This window comes from Oncorhynchus gorbuscha, linkage group LG03 (assembly GCF_021184085.1).
Source record: "Oncorhynchus gorbuscha isolate QuinsamMale2020 ecotype Even-year linkage group LG03, OgorEven_v1.0, whole genome shotgun sequence".
Taxonomy (NCBI): domain Eukaryota; kingdom Metazoa; phylum Chordata; class Actinopteri; order Salmoniformes; family Salmonidae; genus Oncorhynchus; species Oncorhynchus gorbuscha.
Window position 1 is genome coordinate 100647840 of NC_060175.1, and position 21453 is coordinate 100669292.

General features: G+C 43.8%; 1 protein-coding gene across 2 annotated transcripts in view; it reads right to left on the reverse strand.

Moving 5' to 3' along the window:
- The window catches only part of LOC124032370 (S-adenosylhomocysteine hydrolase-like protein 1), a 68461-nt gene extending 47496 nt beyond the window's left edge, over positions 1-20965 (reverse strand). For both annotated transcript variants that reach the window (XM_046344726.1, XM_046344727.1), the window contains exon 1: positions 20482-20965. In XM_046344726.1, the coding sequence (XP_046200682.1) occupies positions 20482-20673 (192 nt within the window). In that variant the 5' untranslated portion in view covers positions 20674-20965. The remainder of the gene's footprint in view (positions 1-20481) is intronic.
- Positions 20966-21453: the final 488 nt, after the last annotated feature.

Consider the following 21453-nt stretch of genomic DNA (forward strand, 5'->3'; position numbering starts at 1 on the left):
AACGTTAACAGACCTGAGACAGGTAGGCAACGTTAACAGACCCGAGACAGGTAGGCAACGTTAACAGGAACCGAGACAGGTAGGCAACGTTAACAGACCTGAGACAGGTAGGCAACGTTAACAGACCCGAGACAGGTCGGCAACGTTAACAGACCTGAGACAGGTAGGCAATGTTAACAGGAACCGAGACAGGTAGGCAACGTTAACAGACCTGAGACAGGTAGGCAACGTTAACAGACCTGAGACAGGTAGGCAACGTTAACAGACCTGAGACAGGTAGGCAACGTTAACAGACCCGAGACAGGTAGGCAACGTTAAAAGACCCGAGACAGGTCGGCAACGTTAACAGACCTGAAACAGGTAGGCAACGTTAACAGAAACCGAGACAGGTAGGCAACGTTAACAGACCTGAGACAGGTAGGCAACGTTAACAGACCTGAGACAGGTAGGCAACGTTAACAGACCCGAGACAGGTAGGCAACGTTAACAGACCCGAGACAGGTAGGCAACGTTAACAGACCCGAGACAGGTAGGCAACGTCAACAGACCCGAGACAGGTAGGCAAAGTTAACAGGAACCGCGACAGGTAGGCAAAGTTAACAGGAACCGCGACAGATAGGCAACGTTAACAGGAACCGCGACAGGTAGGCAACGTTAACAGGAACCGCGACAGGTAGGCAAAGTTAACAGGAACCGCGACAGGTAGGCAAAGTTAACAGGAACCGCGACAGGTAGGCAAAGTTAACAGGAACCGCGACAGGTAGGCAACGTTAACCAGTTATGCATTAACATTGTTGGATGAAAAACGTTCCCGTTTTAAACAACATATTTTGTCACGAAAAGATGCTTGACTATGCATATAATTGACAGCTTTGGAAAGAAAACACTCTGACGTTTCCAAATCTGCAAAGATATTATCTGTGAGTGCCACAGAACTGATGCTACAGGCAAAACCAAGATGACATTTCAAACAGGAAATGCCCCAGATTTTGAATGCGCTTTGTTCCAATGTCTCCTTATATGGCTGTGAATGCGCAAGGAATGGGCCTACACTTGCTGTCGTTTCCCCAAGGTGTCTGCAGCATTGTGAAGTATTTGTAGGCATATCATTGGAAGATTGACCATAAGAGACTACATTTACCAGGTGGCCGCTTGGTGTCCCCCGTCGAAATTATTGCGTAATTTCCAGCTGCATGCATTTTCCCATGGAGGAGAAACCAAACTGCCACGAATGACTTATCATTGAATAGATATGTGAAAAACACCTTGAGGATTGATTCTAAACAACGTTTGCCATGTTTCTGTCAATATTATGGAGTTAATTTGGAAAAAAGTTTGGCGTTTTGATGACTGAATTTTCGGGGGGTTTTCTCAGCCAAACGTGATGAACAAACCGGAGCGATTTCTCCTACACAAATAATATTTTGGGAAAAACTGAACATTTGCTATCTAACTGAGAGTCTCCTCATTGAAAACATCCGAAGTTCTTCAAAGGTAAATTATTTTATTTTAATGCTTTTCTTGTTTTTGTGAAAATGTTGCCTGCTGAATGCTAGACTTAATGCTATGCTAGCTATTAATATTCTTACACAAATGCTTGTTTTGCTATGGTTGAAAAGCATATTTTGAAAATCTGAGATGACAGTGTTGTTAACAAAAGGCTAAGCTTGAGAGCCAATATATTTATTTCATTTCATTTGCGATTTTCATGAATAGTTAACGTTGCGTTATGCTAATGAGCTTGAGGCTATACTTAAGATCCCGGATACGGGATTGCTCGTCGCAACAGGTTAACAGACCCGAGACAGGTCGGCAACGTTAACAGGAACCGAGACAGGTAGGCAACGTTAACAGACCTGAGACAGGTAGACAACGTTAACAGACCTGAGACAGGTAGGCAATGTTCAATTTGGAGACGTTTGCCTGTGTCATGACGTTGGCCTCTTTGGGTATAGCAAGCACCATCCCCCTCTCCCTCGTCCCCCACAGGTTGCTGTGGTCAGAGAGATATCATAAATTCCTGAGGATCTCCTCATGGACACACAGTATAGAGAGAGTCATTTTTCATAGAGAACAAAGCAATTCCTTCCACCTCACAGAACTTGAGGTACGAACAAATTTCATGTTCCGGAGAAAGTATAAAAGATTGGTGAAGAATCCAGCTACGAACTGGTCCGTTTGGTACAACTTGGGGAAGCTCATGGGAGACGGTGTGGCCACATTACCATAACACTGTTTATATAATAGCCTCAGATATGAGGTTTACATCTAATTGTTGTATAAGATGAATGAGTGAGTATGATACTGTTTGTAAAATTTTGTAATATGATTTTGGACTGTTTAATGAAGAAAAACACAAAAAGGGGATTGGAGTTAACTAAATCAAAGGACCGCCCCTGAGCCCAGCGTCCTGGGACAGCCCTTTTCTGCCTTCCGAATAAAACCCCCACTCGGGTTTTCGATCAGCAAACCGAGCTTGCCTCAATTACAAGATGGCTAAAGGTTGCAGACCATGTTTTTCTCCATTAGGAGGACAAAGGTTGTATCCCATTGCTGAATCTTTTAACCATACCACGTGGTTAAACTCTTAGACTATCGATACCGACAGAATAAGAACAAGTCTTTGAATAAGAACGACAACAGCCGAAACATCCATTCTATTACAAATGAATGAATGTCACTCTGAACAATCCCCTCTAACCACAACCAAGAGAGAGAGAGAGAGACGGACAATTCCACAAAAGAAATCAACTTTTCACCAGCGATCAAGACGACCCACTGAGCGTAAATATATGTATTGATTGTAATTGTTCCCGAATGAGTGAGCGTTCATGTGTAAAGGATTAGCATTTCAATTGTTATAATTATCACTCTGTAGTGACTTCTTTATTGACCCCCACTTCCCTTGTTTAACAAGCCGCCATACCGGTTTAGCCCACTAGGGGCACATTCTCCTACCATACCGGTTTAGCCCACTAGGGGCACATTCTCCTACCATACCGGTTTAGCCCACTAGGGGCACATTCTCCAATCATTTCATGTAACCACATCTACTGTTTGTTTATGCATTTCTGTGAATTACTTAGTTAGTAATAAATAAATGATTTAAGACAGTTGACGTATGGATGACTCATAGTGAAGACTGGGTTCGTGCAGATAACCAACAATTTACGACGTTTGGAATGAGACTAACGTGAGGTAAAGTAAATAATTCATTAATTCGAAGACTAATTGATCAGATAAAAAAAATCTGAAAAGTTATTTTAGGCAATTATAACTTTGTAATCTGAATATTTTTCCTTGGTGCTCCGACTTCCTAGTTCATTACAGTTACATGATTAAATCAGTCTAATCGCGTAATACTAATTACAGAGAATCTACGATAAAAAACTATCAGTCTTCAGTTAATGATAGTAAAGACACGGCACCTGCATCACAAATCTAATTCCCTTTTATGATGTACTTGTTTTTGACCAGGGCCCGTCGGGCTGTACAGGGAATACGGTCTCGTTGGGAATACGGAGCCGTTTGGAAGACAGGCGCTCTAAAGGTCAAGACAAATGTTCTTGACCAGTCAGTATGGATGTGCCAAATGTCTCAGTTTATCGCTACTTTCTCTCAGTGTTAAATGACTCCTACGCTGATAGTCAAAACACTGTGTGAGCAGCACAGCACTGCACTGCAGCATGACACATTCAGTACTGTGTGAGCAGCATAGCACTGCACTGCAGCACGACACATTCAGTACTGTGTGAGCAGCATAGCACTGCAGCATGACACATTCAGTACTGTGTGAGCAGCATAGCACTGCAGCACGACACATTCAGTACTGTGTGAGCAGCATAGCAATGCACTGCAGCACGACACATTCAGTACTGTGTGAGCAGCATAGTACTGCAGCATGACACATTCAGTACTGTGTGAGCAGCATAGCACTGCACTGCAGCACGACACATTCAGTACTGTGTGAGCAGCATAGTACTGCAGCATGACACATTCAGTACTGTGTGAGCAGCATAGTACTGCAGCATGACACATTCAGTACTGTGTGAGCAGCATAGTACTGCAGCACGACACATTCAGTACTGTGTTAGCAGCATAGCACTGCACTGCAGCACGACACATTCAGTACTGTGTTAGCAGCATAGCACTGCACTGCAGCACGTCACATTCAGTACTGTGTTAGCAGCATAGCACTGCACTGCAGCATGACACATTCAGTACTGTGTGAGCAGCATAGCACTGCAGCATGACACATTCAGTACTGTGTGAGCAGCATAGCACTGCACTGCAGCATGACACATCCAGTACTGTGTTAGCAGCACTGCACTGCATCACGACACATTCAGTACTGTGTGAGCAGCATAGCACTGCAGCATGACACATTCAGTACTGTGTTAGCAGCATAGCACTGCACTGCAGCACGACACATTCAGTACTGTGTGAGCAGCATAGCACTGCATCACGACACATTCAGTACTGTGTGAGCAGCATAGCACTGCACTGCAGCACGACACATTCAGTACTGTGTGAGCAGCATAGCACTGCACTGCAGCACGACACATTCAGTACTGTGTGAGCAGCATGACACATTCAGTACTGTGTGAGCAGCATAGCACTGCACTGCAGCACGACACATTCAGTACTGTGTTAGCAGCATAGCACTGCACTGCAGCATGACACATTCAGTACTGTGTGAGCAGCATAGCACTGCAGCATGACACATTCAGTACTGTGTGAGCAGCATAGCACTGCACTGCAGCATGACACATCCAGTACTGTGTTAGCAGCACTGCACTGCATCACGACACATTCAGTACTGTGTGAGCAGCATAGCACTGCAGCATGACACATTCAGTACTGTGTTAGCAGCATAGCACTGCACTGCAGCACGACACATTCAGTACTGTGTGAGCAGCATAGCACTGCATCACGACACATTCAGTACTGTGTGAGCAGCATAGCACTGCACTGCAGCACGACACATTCAGTACTGTGTGAGCAGCATAGCACTGCACTGCAGCACGACACATTCAGTACTGTGTGAGCAGCATGACACATTCAGTACTGTGTGAGCAGCATAGCACTGCACTGCAGCACGACACATTCAGTACTGTGTGAGCAGCACGACACATTCAGTACTGTGTGAGCAGCATGACACATTCAGTACTGTGTGAGCAGCATAGCACTGCAGCATGACACATTCAGTACTGTGTGAGCAGCATAGCACTGCCCTGCAGCATGACACATCCAGTACTGTGTGAGCAGCATAGCACTGCACTGCAGCATGACACATTCAGTACTGTGTGAGCAGCATAGCACTGCAGCACTGCATAAATTCCATGGTATTTCAGAAATCCCAGTTGGAGGATTTTATTTTTTATTTTTTTATTTATACCTTTATTTAACCAGGCAAGTCAGTTAAGAACAAATTATCATTTTCAATGACAGCCTAGGAACAGTGGGTTAACTGCCTGTTCAGGGGCAGAACGACAGATTTGTACCTTGTCAGCTCGGGGATTTGAACTTGCAACCTTTCGGTTACTAGTCCAACGCTCTAACCACTAGGCTACCCTGCCGATTAGCAGAATCAGGAAGGAAGAAGCAGGAAATCCGGAAGCCTCCAACCAAGATTTCTAGAAAATCAGGGAATATATTGAAAGTTCCCAGAATTTTCCAACACTAAGCATGACACATTCAGTACTGCTGGTAACGGCAGACATAGAGAGGTTACTCAGAGGAATCAGTTCCAGAATAAACATTTCTATCAATAGAGTTACTGTGGGGTGTCAGTGTTGAAATTAGATTCTAGATGTACGAGGCACCAGAACCTTGCTCTCATTAAAGTTTCAAGTTCCTCAGTGTCCACATCACCAACAAATTAACATGGTCCAAACACATAAAAAAAGTTGGGAAGAGGGCACGACAACGCCTATTCCTCCTCAGGAGACTGAAAAGATTTGGCATGGGTCCCCAGATCCTCAAAAGGTTCTACAGCTGCACCATCAAGAGCATCACCGCCTGGTATGGCAACTGTTCGGCATCTGACCGCAAGGCACTACAGAGGGTAGTGCACACGGCCCAGTACATCACTGGGGCCAAGCTTTCTGTCATCCAGGACCTCTATACTAGCCAGTGGCAGAGGAAGGCCCCAAAAATTGTCAAGGACTTCAGCCACCCGAGTCATAGACTGTTCTCTCTGCTACCGCACGACAAGAGGTACCAGAGCGCCAAGTCGAGGACCAAAAGGCTCCTGAACAGCTTCGACCACCAAGCCACCACACTGCTGAACAATTAATCAAATGGCCACCCGGACTATCTACTCACTGTTTATTTTCTATGCATAGTCACTTTAATAACTCTACATATTACCTCAATTACATCAACTAACCGGTGCCCACACACATTGCCTCTGTACCGGTACCCCCTGTATATAGCCTCCACATTGACTCTATACCAGTACCCCCTGTATATAGCCTCCACATTGACTCTGTACCAGTACCCCCTGTATATAGCCTCCACATTGACAGTGTACCAGTACCCCCTGTATATAGCCTCCACATTGACTCTGTACCAGTACCCCCCTGTATATAGCCTCCACATTGACTCTGTACCGGTACCCCCCTGTATATAGCCTCCACATTGACAGTGTACCAGTACCCCCTGTATATAGCCTCCACATTGACAGTGTACCAGTACCCCCTGTATATAGCCTCCACATTGACTCTGTACCAGTACCCTGTATATAGCCTCCACATTGACTCTGTACCGGTACCCCCCTGTATATAGCCTCCACATTAACTCTGTACCAGTACCCCCTGTATATAGCCTCCACATTGACTCTGTACTGGTACCCCCTGTATATAGTCTCCACATTGACAGTGTACCAGTACCCCCTGTATATAGCCTCCACATTGACTCTGTACTGGTACCCCCTGTATATAGCCTCCACATTGACTCTGTACCAGTACCCCCTGTATATAGCCTCCACATTGACTCTGTACCAGTACCCCCTGTATATAGTCTCCACATTGACAGTGTACCAGTACCCCCTGTATATAGCCTCCACATTGACTCTGTACTGGTACCCCCTGTATATAGCCTCCACATTGACTCTGTACCAGTACCCCCTGTATATAGCCTCCACATTGACAGTGTACCAGTACCCCCTGTATATAGCCTCCACATTGACTCTGTACTGGTACCCCCTGTATATAGCCTCCACATTGACTCTGTACCAGTACCCCCTGTATATAGCCTCCACATTGACTCTGTACCGGTACCCCCTGTATATATTCTCCACATTGACTCTGTACTGGTACCCCCTGTATATAGCCTCCACATTGACTCTGTACTGGTACCCCCTGTATATAGCCTCCACATTGACTCTGTACTGGTACCCCCTGTATATAGCCTCCACATTGACTCTGTACCAGTACCCCCTGTATATAGCCTCACTATTGTTATTTTATTGCTACTTTAAAAAAAAAATAATATTGAAAATATAACTATATTTTCTCAAAACTGCATTGTTGGTTACTGGCTTGTAAGTTAGCATTTCACGGTAAGGTCTACCTACACCTGTTGCATTCAGTGCATTGTGACAAATTGAATGTTGATTTGATAAAGACCAACAGAGACAATATAATAGACTGTACATGAACATAACATCTCTTTCTATGGCTATATGGTATTCAATTCTATGTGTTCTTTAAACACATGTTAATTACATGTAATTGTAATTAATAAAAATGAATTACTTCAGTGTTTTATTCACTATTTTGACCCTGTAAATCCATCTTCTTACTCAAGACTTTAACACTCTACAGGTGTCACAGTTTGACCACAGCAGGGAGCCCTGGCTCTCTGCCTCTCACATGAATTCATAACACAGAGATTATTAACTGTATGCTAAAATGTACTGAACCTCGACATAAACCAAAGTGCAATGTACCATACGATTCTATCAGCAAATAAGGCAGATTTGAATGTTGAACGTTACAGAAATGTAAATGTAGGAGAACATTTCCCAAGAGGGAGTCTTTCATGATAAGTGACAACAAACGAGAAAAGCATGAATAGATGTAATATAATAATGAATCCATTCTCTGTGTTGTGTAACTATAGTGGGTAGATTGATAAAGAGGAGGGAGTGCTATTGTGTCCACACAACACACACACACACACACACACACACACACACACACACACACACACACACACACACACACACACACACACACACACACACACACACACACACACACACACACACACACACACACACACACACACACGGACACGGACACACACGGACACACAGACACACAGACGGACACACACACACACGGACACACACAGACATGGACACACACACACATACACACACAGACATGGACACATAGACGGGGACACACACACACACACTGGAGATTCGGTGGGTGAAACTCAATACCATGTTGTGGCTAGTAACAGTGTAGTGACAGTGTAGTGACAGCGAATACACTAAATAGGCCTAGAATTACACTCCCAACTTGCATAACTGTCTAATTTACTGTCATGTGGTATGGAGAGAGAGACCAAGGTTGGTATGGAAAGAGAGAGAGAGAGACCACGGTTGGTATGGAGAGAGAGACCACGGTTGGTATGGAAAGAGAGAGAGACCACGGTTGGATTGGAGAGAGCGAGAGTCCACGGTTGGTATGGACAGAGAGAGAGACCACGGTTGGTATGGAGAGAGAGAGACCACGGTTGGTATGGAGAGAACGAGACCCCGGTTGGTATGGAGAAAGAGACCACGGTTGGTATGGAGAAAGAGACCACGGTTGGTATGGAGAGAGAGACCACGGTTGGTATGGAGAAAGAGACCACGGTTGGTATGGAGAGAGCAAGAACACGGATGGTATGGAGAGAGAGACCACGGTTGGTAGGGAGAGAGAGAGAGACCACGGTTGGTTGGATGGAGAGAGTCCAGGTTGGATTGAGAGAGCCACGGTTGGTATGGAGAGAGCGAGATCACGGTTGGTATGACCACAGTTGGTATGGAGAGAGAGCGAGACCACAGTTGGTATGGAGAGAGAGCGAGACCACAGTTGGTATGGAGAGAGAGAGAGAGACCACGGTTGGTATGGAGAGAGCGAGATCACAGTTGGTATGGAGAGAGAGAGAGAGACCACGGTTGGTATGGAGAGAGCGAGATCACAGTTGGTATGGAGAGAGAGACCACAGTTGGTATGGAGAGAGAGACCACGGTTGGTATGGAGAGAGAGACCACAGTTGGTATGGAGAGAGAGACCACAGTTGGTATGGAGAGAGCGAGACCACAGTTGGTATGGAGAGAGAGAGAGATGGATTGGAGAGAGAGAGACACGGTTGGATTGGAGAGAGCGAGAGTCCACGGTTGGTATGGAGAGAGCGAGATCACGGTTGGTATGGAGAGAGACCACAGTTGGTACGGAGAGAGAGACCACGGTTGGTATGGAGAGAGAGAGACCACGGTTGGTATGGAGAGAGAGAGACCACGGTTGGTATGGAGAGAGAAAGAGACCACGGTTGGTATGGAGAGAGAGACCACGGTTGGTATGGAGAGAGAGAGACCACGGTTGGTATGGAGAGAGAGAGACCACAGTTGGTATGGAGAGAGAAAGAGACCACATTGGTATGGAGAGAGAGACCACAGTTGGTATGGAGAGAGAGACCACAGTTGGTATGGAGAGAGAGACCACAGTTGGTATGGAGAGAGAGACCACAGTTGGTATGGAGAGAGAGACCACAGTTGGAGAGAGAAGAGAGAGACCACAGTTGGTATGGAAGAGAGAGACCACAGTTGGTATGGAGAGAGAGAGACCACAGTTGGTATGGAGAGAAAGAGACCACGGTTGGTATGGAGAGAGAGAGACCACGGTTGGTATGGAGAGAGAAAGAGACCACGGTTGGTATGGAGAGAGAAAGAGACCACGGTTGGTATGGAGAGAGAAAGAGACCACGGTTGGTATGGAGAGAGAGACCACGGTTGGATAAACAAAGAAATATTCTATTGACATGTCTTTTGTTTTAGAAAACCATAACATTTATTTAATTTCCCCAAATACTGCTCTGCACTACAGCATAATAATGATTTTTTTTAAATAATTGCCATAATCCATGTTCAACTTCAGTGTTTTAGATAGTCTTATTCACTATTTTGACCCTGTAAATCCATCTTCTTACTCAAGACTTTAACACTCTACAGGTGTCACAGTTTGACCACAGCAGGGAGCCCTGGCTCTCAGCCTCTCACATGAATTCATAACACAAGAGATTTATTTTCCATAATACTCAAGACCACATTCCTCCCATATCCAGTGTGTTTAGAACACCACGACCCGTAATCACAAAGTACATCAGAGCAGGAATGCTGATCTAGGATCAGATCCCCACTGTTCATGTAATCTTATTTATTATGATCTAAAAAAGGGAAAATTTATCCTAGATCAGCATTCCTACTCTCCCTGCAGACTGAGGCTCTGGGAAACTCAGTCCACATATTGCCAGGTCTAAGAGGGGCTCTGCAGCAATAAGTTCTGGGTTGTATAAGCTCTGTGATGTGTGTGTCCCAAACAGCAGCCTAGTATTCCCATATGGAAGCCCTGGTCAAAAGTAGTGCACTATAACAAGGGAATAGTGTGCCATTTGGGACATATCCCTGGCTGTCATGCTACAGTATAAAACACAGACTTGGGTTGTATACATTCTGGGGATACTAATCATTCAAATCCAGACAGTGCAGTACAGTGCACCTCAGTCAGTGCAATTGGCAATTAGATAGTACTCAGTCCATATATTGTCATGACTAATCAAGGGGTTTCGACACTCATCAGTGATATGTTCTGTTTTTATTGAATCCAAACCCAGAACTAGGTGTAAATCTTACGTGCTCCCGAGTGGCGTAGATGTCTAAGGCAACTGCATCTCAGTGCTAGAGGCATCCCGAACAGACCCTGGTTCGATTGCAGGCTGTATCACAAACGGCCGTGATTTGGGAGTCCCAATAGGGTGACGCACAATTGGCCCAGCGTCGTCCGGGTTTGGTCAGTGTAGGCCGTCATTGTAAAATAAGAATTTGTTCTTAACTGACTTGCCTAGTTAAATAAAGGTTAAATGAAATGTTGAATAAATGTTGAATAAAGTTTAAATAAAGGTTAAATGAAATGTTGAATAAATGTTGAATAAAGTTTAAATAAAGGTTAAATGAAATGTTGAATAAATGTTGAATAAAGTTTAAATAAAGGTTAAATTAAATGTTGAATAAAGTTTAAATAAAGGTTAAATGAAATGTTGAATAAATGTTGAATAAAGTTTAAATAAAGGTTAAATTAAATGTTGAATAAAGTTTAAATAAAGGTTAAATGAAATGTTGAATAAATGTTGAATAAAGTTTAAATAAAGGTTAAATTAAATGTTGAATAAATGTTGAATAAATGTTGAATAAAGTTTAAATAAAGGTTAAATAAAGGTTAAATAAAGGTTAAATTAAATGTTGAATAAAGGTTAAATGTTAATAGCCTATCACAGTATGCATCGTAAATGGCTCCTTTTTGGCCATGGCCCATAGTGCTCTTGGGGAAATGGCATTTAGGACTCGGACACAATCGAGAGTTAAATAAGCTCAGTGCACCTCAGTCTATCGTTGCAATGCACATCCCTCCATGCTATTGAAGCGAGTGTTTCCTCCTATAGCAGCCTACTGTCATCCCTTCAGTATACTGGCTCTGTCTTTACTGAAACACTCTGGGGATTCAACTACTTAGTCTCTAGCGGTTGTTTGCCAATGTTTTTTTCCTAAATTGGTCAAGGCAGGGAACGGGACATATTTAGGTACATACAGGGAACACATTCCCGATAATAAACAAGTTATACATTATTTTTTAAATAAACAATATAAACTCTTTGAATGAGCCATTGAATCTCAATTCAATGGCTCAGACACAAGAGGCATGTGGCAGGGTCTACAGTCAATCACGGACTACAAGATGAAATCCAGCCCAGTCACGGACCAGGATGTCTTGCTCCCAGGCAGACTAAATAACTTTTTTGCCCGCTTTGAGGACAATACAGTGCCACTGACACGGCCTGCAACGGAAACATGCAGTCTCTCCTTCACTGCAGCCGAGGTGAGTAAGACATTTAAACGTGTTAACCCTCGCAAGGCTGCAGGCCCAGACGGCATCCCCAGCCGCGCCCTCCGAGCATGCGCAGACCAGCTGGCCGGTGTGTTTACGGACATATTCAATCAATCCCTATACCAGTCTGCTGTTCCCACATGCTTCAAGAGGGCCACCATTGTTCCTGTTCCCAAGAAAGCTAAGGTAACTGAGCTAAACGACTACCGCCCCGTAGCACTCACTTCCGTCATCATGAAGTGCTTTGAGAGACTAGTCAAGGACCATATCACCTCCACCCTACCTGACACCCTAGACCCACTCCAATTTGCTTACCGCCCAAATAGGTCCACAGACGATGCAATCTCAACCACACTGCACACTGCCCTAACCCACTTGGACAAGAGGAATACCTATGTGAGAATGCTGTTCATCGACTACAGCTCGGCATTCAACACCATAGTACCCTCCAAGCTCGTCATCAAGCTCGAGACCCTGGGTCTCGACCCCGCCCTGTGCAACTGGGTACTGGACTTCCTGACGGGCCGCCCCCAGGTGGTGAGGGTAGGCAACAACATCTCCTCCCCGCTGATCCTCAACACAGGGGCCCCACAAGGGTGCGTTCTGAGCCCTCTCCTGTACTCCCTGTTCACCCACGACTGCGTGGCCACGCACGCCTCCAACTCAATCATCAAGTTTGCGGACGACACAACAGTGGTAGGCTTGATTACCAACAACGACGAGACGGCCTACAGGGAGGAGGTGAGGGCCCTTGGAGTGTGGTGTCAGGAAAATAACCTCACACTCAACGTCAACAAAACTAAGGAGATGATTGTGGACTTCAGGAAACAGCAGAGGGAACACCCCCTATCCACATCGATGGAACAGTAGTGGAGAGGGTAGCTAGTTTTAAGTTCCTCGGCATACACATCACAGACAAACTGAATTGGTCCACTCACACTGACAGCGTCGTGAAGAAGGCGCAGCAGCGCCTATTCAACCTCAGGAGGCTGAAGAAATTCGGCTTGTCACCAAAAGCACTCACAAACTTCTACAGATGCACAATCGAGAGCATCCTGGCGGGCTGTATCACCGCCTGGTACGGCAACTGCTCCGCCCTCAACCGTAAGGCTCTCCAGAGGGTAGTGAGGACTGCACAACGCATCACCGGGGCAAACTACCTGCCCTCCAGGACACCTACACCACCCGTTGTTACAGGAAGGCCATAAAGATCATCAAGGACATCAACCACCCGAACCACTGCCTGTTCACCACGCTATCATCCAGAAGGCGAGGTCAGTACAGGTGCATCAAAGCTGGGACCGAGAGACTGAAAAACAGCTTCTATCTCAAGGCCATCAGACTGTTAAATAGCCACCACTAACATTGAGTGGCTGCTGCCAACACACTGTCATTGACACTGACCCAACTCCAGCCATTTTAATAATGGGAATTGATGGGAAATGATGTAAATATATCACTAGCCACTTTAAACAATGCTACCTTATATAATGTTACTTACCCTACATTATTCATCTCATATGCATATGTATATACTGTACTCTACAACATCGACTGCATCCTTATGTAACACATGTATCACTAGCCACTTTAACTATGCCACTTTGTTTACTTTGTCTACACACTCATCTCATATGTATATACTGTACTCGATACCATCTACTGTATGCTGCTCTGTACCATCACTCATTCATATATCCTTATGTACATGTTCCTTATCCCCTTACACTGTGTATAAGACAGTAGTTTTGGAATTGTTAGTTAGATTACTTGTTGGTTATCACTGCATTGTCGGAACTAGAAGCACAAGCATTTCGCTACACTCGCATTAACATCTGCTAACCATGTGTATGTGACAAATAAAATTTGATTTGATTTGATTTGAATATGATGTAAACATGTTTAAACAACGGCATGTTTTAACAACAGCAATCTGTTATCAACCAGAACATAATAAAGTATACACTAATGTGTCATTACAGACACTGATTGCAGCCAGGAATAGTTCATTGTGTTCTCATCCTCAAAATGGTCTCTTATATATGCACATCCCTAAAGCCTTTCTTCAGTCTCTGACTGCAAGGCACCGTGTCAAAAGTCTGGAACTAAAATCTAAATACAGCATACCCCTGGCCCTTTACTATTTGTCTACATGCATCGCAGGGGTGTCAATTGGGTATGGCAAAGTATGGCAGAGTATTAAAACCATTCCAATCCTGATTAAAAGACAATAGCAGTTTAACATATTAGGGCTGGCTTTAGGACCATGCAGATGCCTTAGAGCGGGCAGGAAGGATCAGCAGGACTTTCCCTTCAAAACAGTGCAGAGGTTCAAGATGGCTGTAAAACGGCTAGGTAACTGCTGTTTGACTTGACATGAAACGAAACTAGAGTTTTTAATCCCAGTGCAGAGCTGGTGTGTAGCAGCTAATCGCTGTAAAACATGTTGTCGTAGAATGTTATTTATGTCCCTTATCAGCTAATTGCTGTAAAACATGTCGTAGAATGTTATTTATGTCCCTTATCAGCTGAGGTGAATGAATTTACAGCAGCCAAGGTGATCATAGCTGGAGTCAATTGTGATTGTTTTTGCTGTTCTCTGAATAGTATTTAAGAGTTTTTAAATTGTGTAGAAATACAGTAAATGAGCTTCAACACTGTCACTTTGCCATACCCTATGTTTATCTGAACTGACCCCACTTTGCCATACCCTGTTCAGCTGAAATCATGTCCCAATTTAGCTGCATTTGAAAATAACTGGCCAAAACAAACTGGCTACAATTGGGAGCAGGGGTGCAACTTTCCCTGGCCACATAGGAAAGACCATCTCAGAGGGGTCGAGTAGGCTGTATTGGTGGTGACCAGCATGGTGCTGCTGTCTGTGTGTTGCACTTTTCCTCAGGGTTGTAAAAGCAAGCAGAGCAGAAACTGGCTAATCTTTATTTGGCTGATGTAGCTGGCAAGGTAACAGCTGTTTGACTTAACTGGGGGGAAAAGTATTTATTTATTCCCAGTGCTGAGCTAGTAGTGTAATTGACATGAAACGTTAGAGGATGAAACATGGCTAACGTTAGCTAGCTAGCTCACTTTACTTTAGGTATTATTTAACGTTAGAGGATGAAACATTATCTCTCGACTGAAGTTCTGTCTGAAGAAAATGAACTAGCTAGCTAGCTAGCTAGTAGCTACCACAGCCAGTTCAGCTCTAGCTATCTGTCAGTGTTGTAGCCTTTTTGTCCCGTTTCAACAAAAGTAAATTAACTTGGTTAGTTTTCACCAGTAGATGTATCATTAGAGCTAGCCAAAAGTTGGCTAATGTTAGCTAGCTAGCTCACTTAGTTTAAGTATTATTTGTGCCTCTATCACACTACAGTAGACTTGAATCAAACGATAAAACCTGCGGTCAAACGATCAAAGACCGATATTCAGACGTTTTTTTGACAGCGCAATGTGAGTTTTTATTAGATTCAGTATAGCATTGTAATGTTATTGATATGTAAGTTTCCCTAGCTAATTCCCTACTTTTCACACTGACACGGCATAAACAGCTCTACAGGCTTCACTGTCATGGTGCACAGTCGGTACACAACGAAATATTGATGATGATGAATGGATTCAGATACTGTATGTTTGAATGCCCAGTCATGTTCATATAAATTCAGACATCAAAGACTGCAGTTTCAGGCCATCCATAGATCATACTATATGCAGGTGAAACTGAATATTCACGCACACAGAAATGTTATTCCTCTGCTGGATGTCATAAGGTGAATGCACCAATTTGTAAATCGCTCTGGATAAGAGCGTCTGCTAAATGACTTAAATGTAAATGTAAATGTAATGTAAAATGCTGGAAGTGTAAAACACAAAAGGGGACATGCTGTATTTGCATTATGTGAAGGCTGGAATAGTTGTTGTTGTTGTTGTAGAGCAGTACCAAATAGATACTCCCCCCCCCCCCCCCTCCATGGCACACGAGTCACTGTGGGATTTTGCCCCTGTCCATTGAGGAGGCCCGCTGGGGATGCCACGTTCCAAGGAATATGGGGATTGTGACCCAGATGCACAAGGCACGTCTCTCTCGCTCCTCGAATGAGCTCTCTCCTCGAATGAGCTCTCTCCTCGAATGAGCTCTCTCCTCGAATGAGCTCTCTCCTCGAATGAGCTCTCTCCTCGAATGAGCTCTCTCCTCGAATGAGCTCTCTCTGAGCTCTCTCCTCGAATGAGCTCTCTCCTCGAATGAGCTCTCTCCTCGAATGAGCTCTCTCCTCAAATGAGCTCTCTCCTCAAATGAGCTCTCTCCTCAAATGAGCTCTCTCCTCAAATGAGCTCTCTCCTCAAATGAGCTCTCTCCTCAAATGAGCTCTCTCCCGCCATTTCATGGCTATTCATTGTTTCATAACATTCATTGTGTACGGTGTTTTGCTGTGTCTATCAAATCACCAGTAGTAAGCCCACATTTACCGTTCATTCCCATCATTTATCATCTGCCATGCTTGTTTGGTTATGGTAATTTCTGTTAATAAATTCAATATAGTACAACTACAGTCATTTACAGACGTCATTGTCGGGAGTAGACATGTATTCAGGAGATGTTAATGATAGCCTCTTGAGAAACACGTTTTTTGTTTTGTTTATTTCATTTCATTTAAAAGTTTTGTCAATTTATTTATTCATTGTTTTGTTTGAAACGCTCCTGTCATTGTTGCACACCTGATTATGCATATGGAAGTAGGACTAGTCTTCCTGGCCTGTGTGCAAATGTAGGCAGTTGGTAGAGCATGGCGCTTGTAACGCCAGGGTAGTGGGTTCGATCCCCGGGACCACCCATACGTAGAATGTATGCACACATGACTGTAAGTCGCTTTGGATAAAAGCGTCTGCTAAATGGCATATATTATTATTATTATATTAGGCCTATAAAATGTGCCCATTTGAGGATGTCTGACAGTATTTCTGACTGTCTTGACGAACCAACACTAATGAGCTGTGGAACTTCTCAACGTAATTTTTTCTTCACCTCAAACAGCAAGTAAACAAAGTCTGTTTTTAGAATGAATTGAGAATGACAATAGTTTCGAACTCTCTCCCTTTTGATAACCCCTCTGCATAAAAAGGGAAAAATGTAATGCTCTGATCCAGTGGAAACGTCATAAATAAATAAATAATACCCAATTACCTCTTATCCTTTGCACAAATAGTCTACAGCTGTGTCCTGCCTCAAGCTCACTGGAGCTGGAAACCGAAGGCCCAGAATATTTGATACAATGTCTCAAGATTGCTAGCTGCCAGTTTTGGGGCCACCCAGTTGATAGTTGATACAATGTTTCAAGATCGTTGAAACATTGGTTATTTTCTACCTGCTGTCTGCAATGTTTTATTTTTGCGTTGGCTTTATGTAGGTTATTATTACATATTTGGCAATGGCAATAAAAGTTACTTTTAGATTTGTATCATTTTCATTTTCATTTAGATTTAGATAGTCTGTGGTTAATCAACGTCCTATGATTTTGAGATACAACGACTATTATAAATTAAATGAAACCGTTCCAAGAGAAAGTGCATTATGCAAATCATAACTGGGCGAGCAGATGGATAAAAATGGCGAGATAAATTGGCACCGCAGATGGAAAAGGTTGCCAACTGTTGGTGTAGCCTTTTAACCGGCAACGTCAGGAGCAACGAGAGGGTTGGGAACAGGTTTTTTATTTATTTTTTTGGTTAGGCTATCTTGATCTCTGGCTCCCTCGAGTCATTTGTGTGTCGTCATTATTTAATCAAACATTGTGCTTAAAAGCATCAGACAAGGTCAGTACAAGTTCAAACACACAGGATGTCATCACGGTTGACAACTCCATTGTGTCCTCCTCCCAGAGCGCTAAGAACCTTGGCGTGATCCTGGACAACACCCTGTCGTTCTCAACTAACATCAAGGCGGTGGCCCGTTCCTGTAGGTTCATGCTCTACAACATCCGCAGAGTACGACCCTGCCTCACACAGGAAGCGGCGCAGGTCCTAATCCAGGCACTTGTCATCTCCCGTCTGGATTACTGCAACTCGCTGTTGGCTGGGCTCCCTGCCTGTGCCATTAAACCCCTACAACTCATCCAGAACGCCGCAGCCCGTCTAGTGTTCAATCTTCCCAAGTTCTCTCACGTCACCCCGCTCCTCCGCTCTCTCCACTGGCTTCCAGTTGAAGCTCGCATCCGCTACAAGACCATGGTGCTTGCCTACGGAGCTGTGAGGGGAACGGCACCTCAGTACCTCCAGGCTCTGATCAGGCCCTACACCCAAATAATGGCACTGCGTTCATCCACCTCTGGCCTGCTCGCCTCCCTACCACTGAGGAAGTACAGTTCCCGCTCAGCCCAGTCAAAACTGTTCGCTGCTCTGGCTCCCCAATGGTGGAACAAACTCCCTCACGACGCCAGGACAGCGGAGTCAATCACCACCTTCCGGAGACACCTGAAACCCCACCTCTTTAAGGAATACCTAGGATAGGCTAAAGTAATCCTTCTCACCCCCCCTCCCCCCTTAAAATATGTAGATGCACTATTGTAAAGTGGCTGTTCCACTGGATGTCATAAGGTGAATGCACCAATTTGTAAGTCACTCTGGATAAGAGCGTCTGCTAAATGACTTAAATGTAATGTAATGTAATGATGTGTCTATATAGGCCTGTGGAAAAAGACATTTTAAACTTTTGACTAATTGGTTGGAAAAGACTACACTTGGTGGATCAATATTTATTTTAGTCAGGGACAGTCCTAGTAGAAATGCAGGAAATTAGCTTGAGACCATTCTGAACCCCCCCTGAGAGATTCTGTCCCGCCCAAAACCAAAGTTACATGCCTGATTAGGAGTATTGTAGAGTTTGGTCATTGTTTTTGAAGTAGCCTACTGATGAATAGTGCATTTAATTAATTACAATTATGCAGAGGATTAGCTTTTCTATCTGGGTCTGAGTAATAGATAGATCAAGATGCTCACTGCTCAGCTGGGACACTGACTGGTAGCACTTGCATGGGTCTTGAATAGCCTTATATCTCAAATGGATTAAATAGTTTTCTTTAAACTCATCAATCTACACATAATACCCCATAATGACAAAGAAAAAAAAGGTGTTCGATTTTTTTTGCAAAATGTATTAAATAAAAAAATAGAAATACCTCATTTACATAAGTATTCATACCCTTTACTCAGTATTTTGTTGAAAGCACCTTTGTCAGCGATTACAGCCTCACGTTTTCTTGAGAATGACGCTACAAGATTGGCACATCTGTATTTGGGGAGTTTCTCCCATTTTTGCAGATCCTCTCAAGCTCTGTCAGGTTGGATGGGGAGTGTCTTTGCACAGCTATTTTCAAGTCTCTCCAGAGATGTTCGATTGGGTTCAAGTCCGGGCTCTGACTGGGCCACTCAGGGATATTCAGAGACTTGTCCCGAAGCCACTCCTGCTTTGACTTGGCTGTGTGCTTAGGGTCGTTGTCCTGTTGGCCGTTGTCCTGCCAGCTCCAAGAATAGTCTTGGTGGTTCCAAACTCCTTCCATTTAAGAATGATGGAGGCCACTGTGTTCTTGGGGACCTTCAATACTGCATTATTTTTTGTACCCTTCCCCCAGATCAATTCCTTTGACCTCATGGCTCGGTTTTTGCTCTGTCATGCACTGTCAACTGTGGGACATTGTATAGACAGGTGTGTGCCTTTCCAAATCATGTCCAATCAATTGAATTTACCACAGGTGGACTCCAATCAAGTTGTAGAAACATCTCAATGATGATCAATGAAAACATGTCTCATAGCAAAGGGTCTGAACACTTATGTAAATAAGGTATTTCGGTAGTTGCTTTTTTATAAATTTGCAAACCTTTCTAAAAGCCTGTTGTCATTATGGGGAATTGTGTGTAGATTGAGTATTTTTTTATTGAATCCATTTTAGAATAAGGCTGTAACATAACAAAATATGGAAAAGGGGAAGGGGTCTGAATACTTTCCGAATACTGTACATTATAAGAATAATGGTCCTGCTATAAATTCAAGGGATTTCCCAGTAAATAAATAAAATATTTATCTTTGGGTGACATAAGGTGAAAAATTAATAAAGTTAATTTTTATTTGATATTTTAGAAAGTCAGAGACGCAATAGGATGCTTTTTCTTTAAGAAACATTAGTCACTATGGTACAGCAGGCAGATCCTGCACCCATCCATCCATCCATCCATCCATAATACCGCATAGATGCAGTTTTCCTATAATTATCCGATACTGTACTGAATGTTGATGACGGTGCTCAGTGCTCACGCTTTTTGTCGCTCTTACCTTCTTGACAGATTTGAGAGTGGGCACCGCAGTGAATGCGGCGGACTGCAATTCACCGACATTCATGTTCATGTCGCTGTTCTTGCTAACGGTCATCGCGGAATATTTTTCCGCGACGTTCTCGGTCTCTTTTACATATTTCGTTGCCTGTTTCACCAGCTCCAATTTACCGTCTACGACCGCGTCTGTCATCTTCGCATTCAAGTGATTCCGACCTCTTGGTTGTTATAAATGTCCGACTTGGTAGGCTAGTCTTCTCTCTGCTGCTCGCTTTTCGTTGACCGGTGAGCTTTACTGCTTCGTGTTTGGATTTTCTGAACCGAAACAGTCTGCTGAGCGCAAAATCAAGAGATGGACCATGTAACGTTACTATACTGAATATTATTAGTTGTAATGTAAGCACTGAGCAGTGGAGAGTGTGTCGTCAACTCTTGTTGTCGTTCATCCGCCGGTTTACCAGTTTACTACAGTCGGTTGTCTCAGTCACAAGCTCAGCATCCGATGTGGGCGTCTTTTTAGAATCAGTCACCTGAATGAGTGGGCGGGATGTGGAAGGCTCTTGGCCAATGGCCAGCCGAGAAGGTGTGAAGGGACCGCACGTGTGCCCAATGAGAGCTGGACTGGACCCGTCTCACTTTTGAAAGCATCATGACCACTGCTAACCCACAGTCAATTTTGTTCAAGTTTAGATTTTTAGATTTTTAAAATATTTTTTGTGTATTGATGATCAATGAAGTGTATCAATAGCTACACATCATGTTAGTATAATTTAATGAACAGATGTTACCCGACAGAGTTCACAGTCAAATCATTTGTTATCCAAAAACGTGAATCTCCTGTGGACAGATTCAGTGTAAATGACAAACTTTAGCAATAATTTTACTTTTTGAAAACCGAGATTAGTTAACCAAAATGTGTTTTATCTCTCATCCCTGAAGGACTGCATCAAAATATGACCAACAAAAATATCCC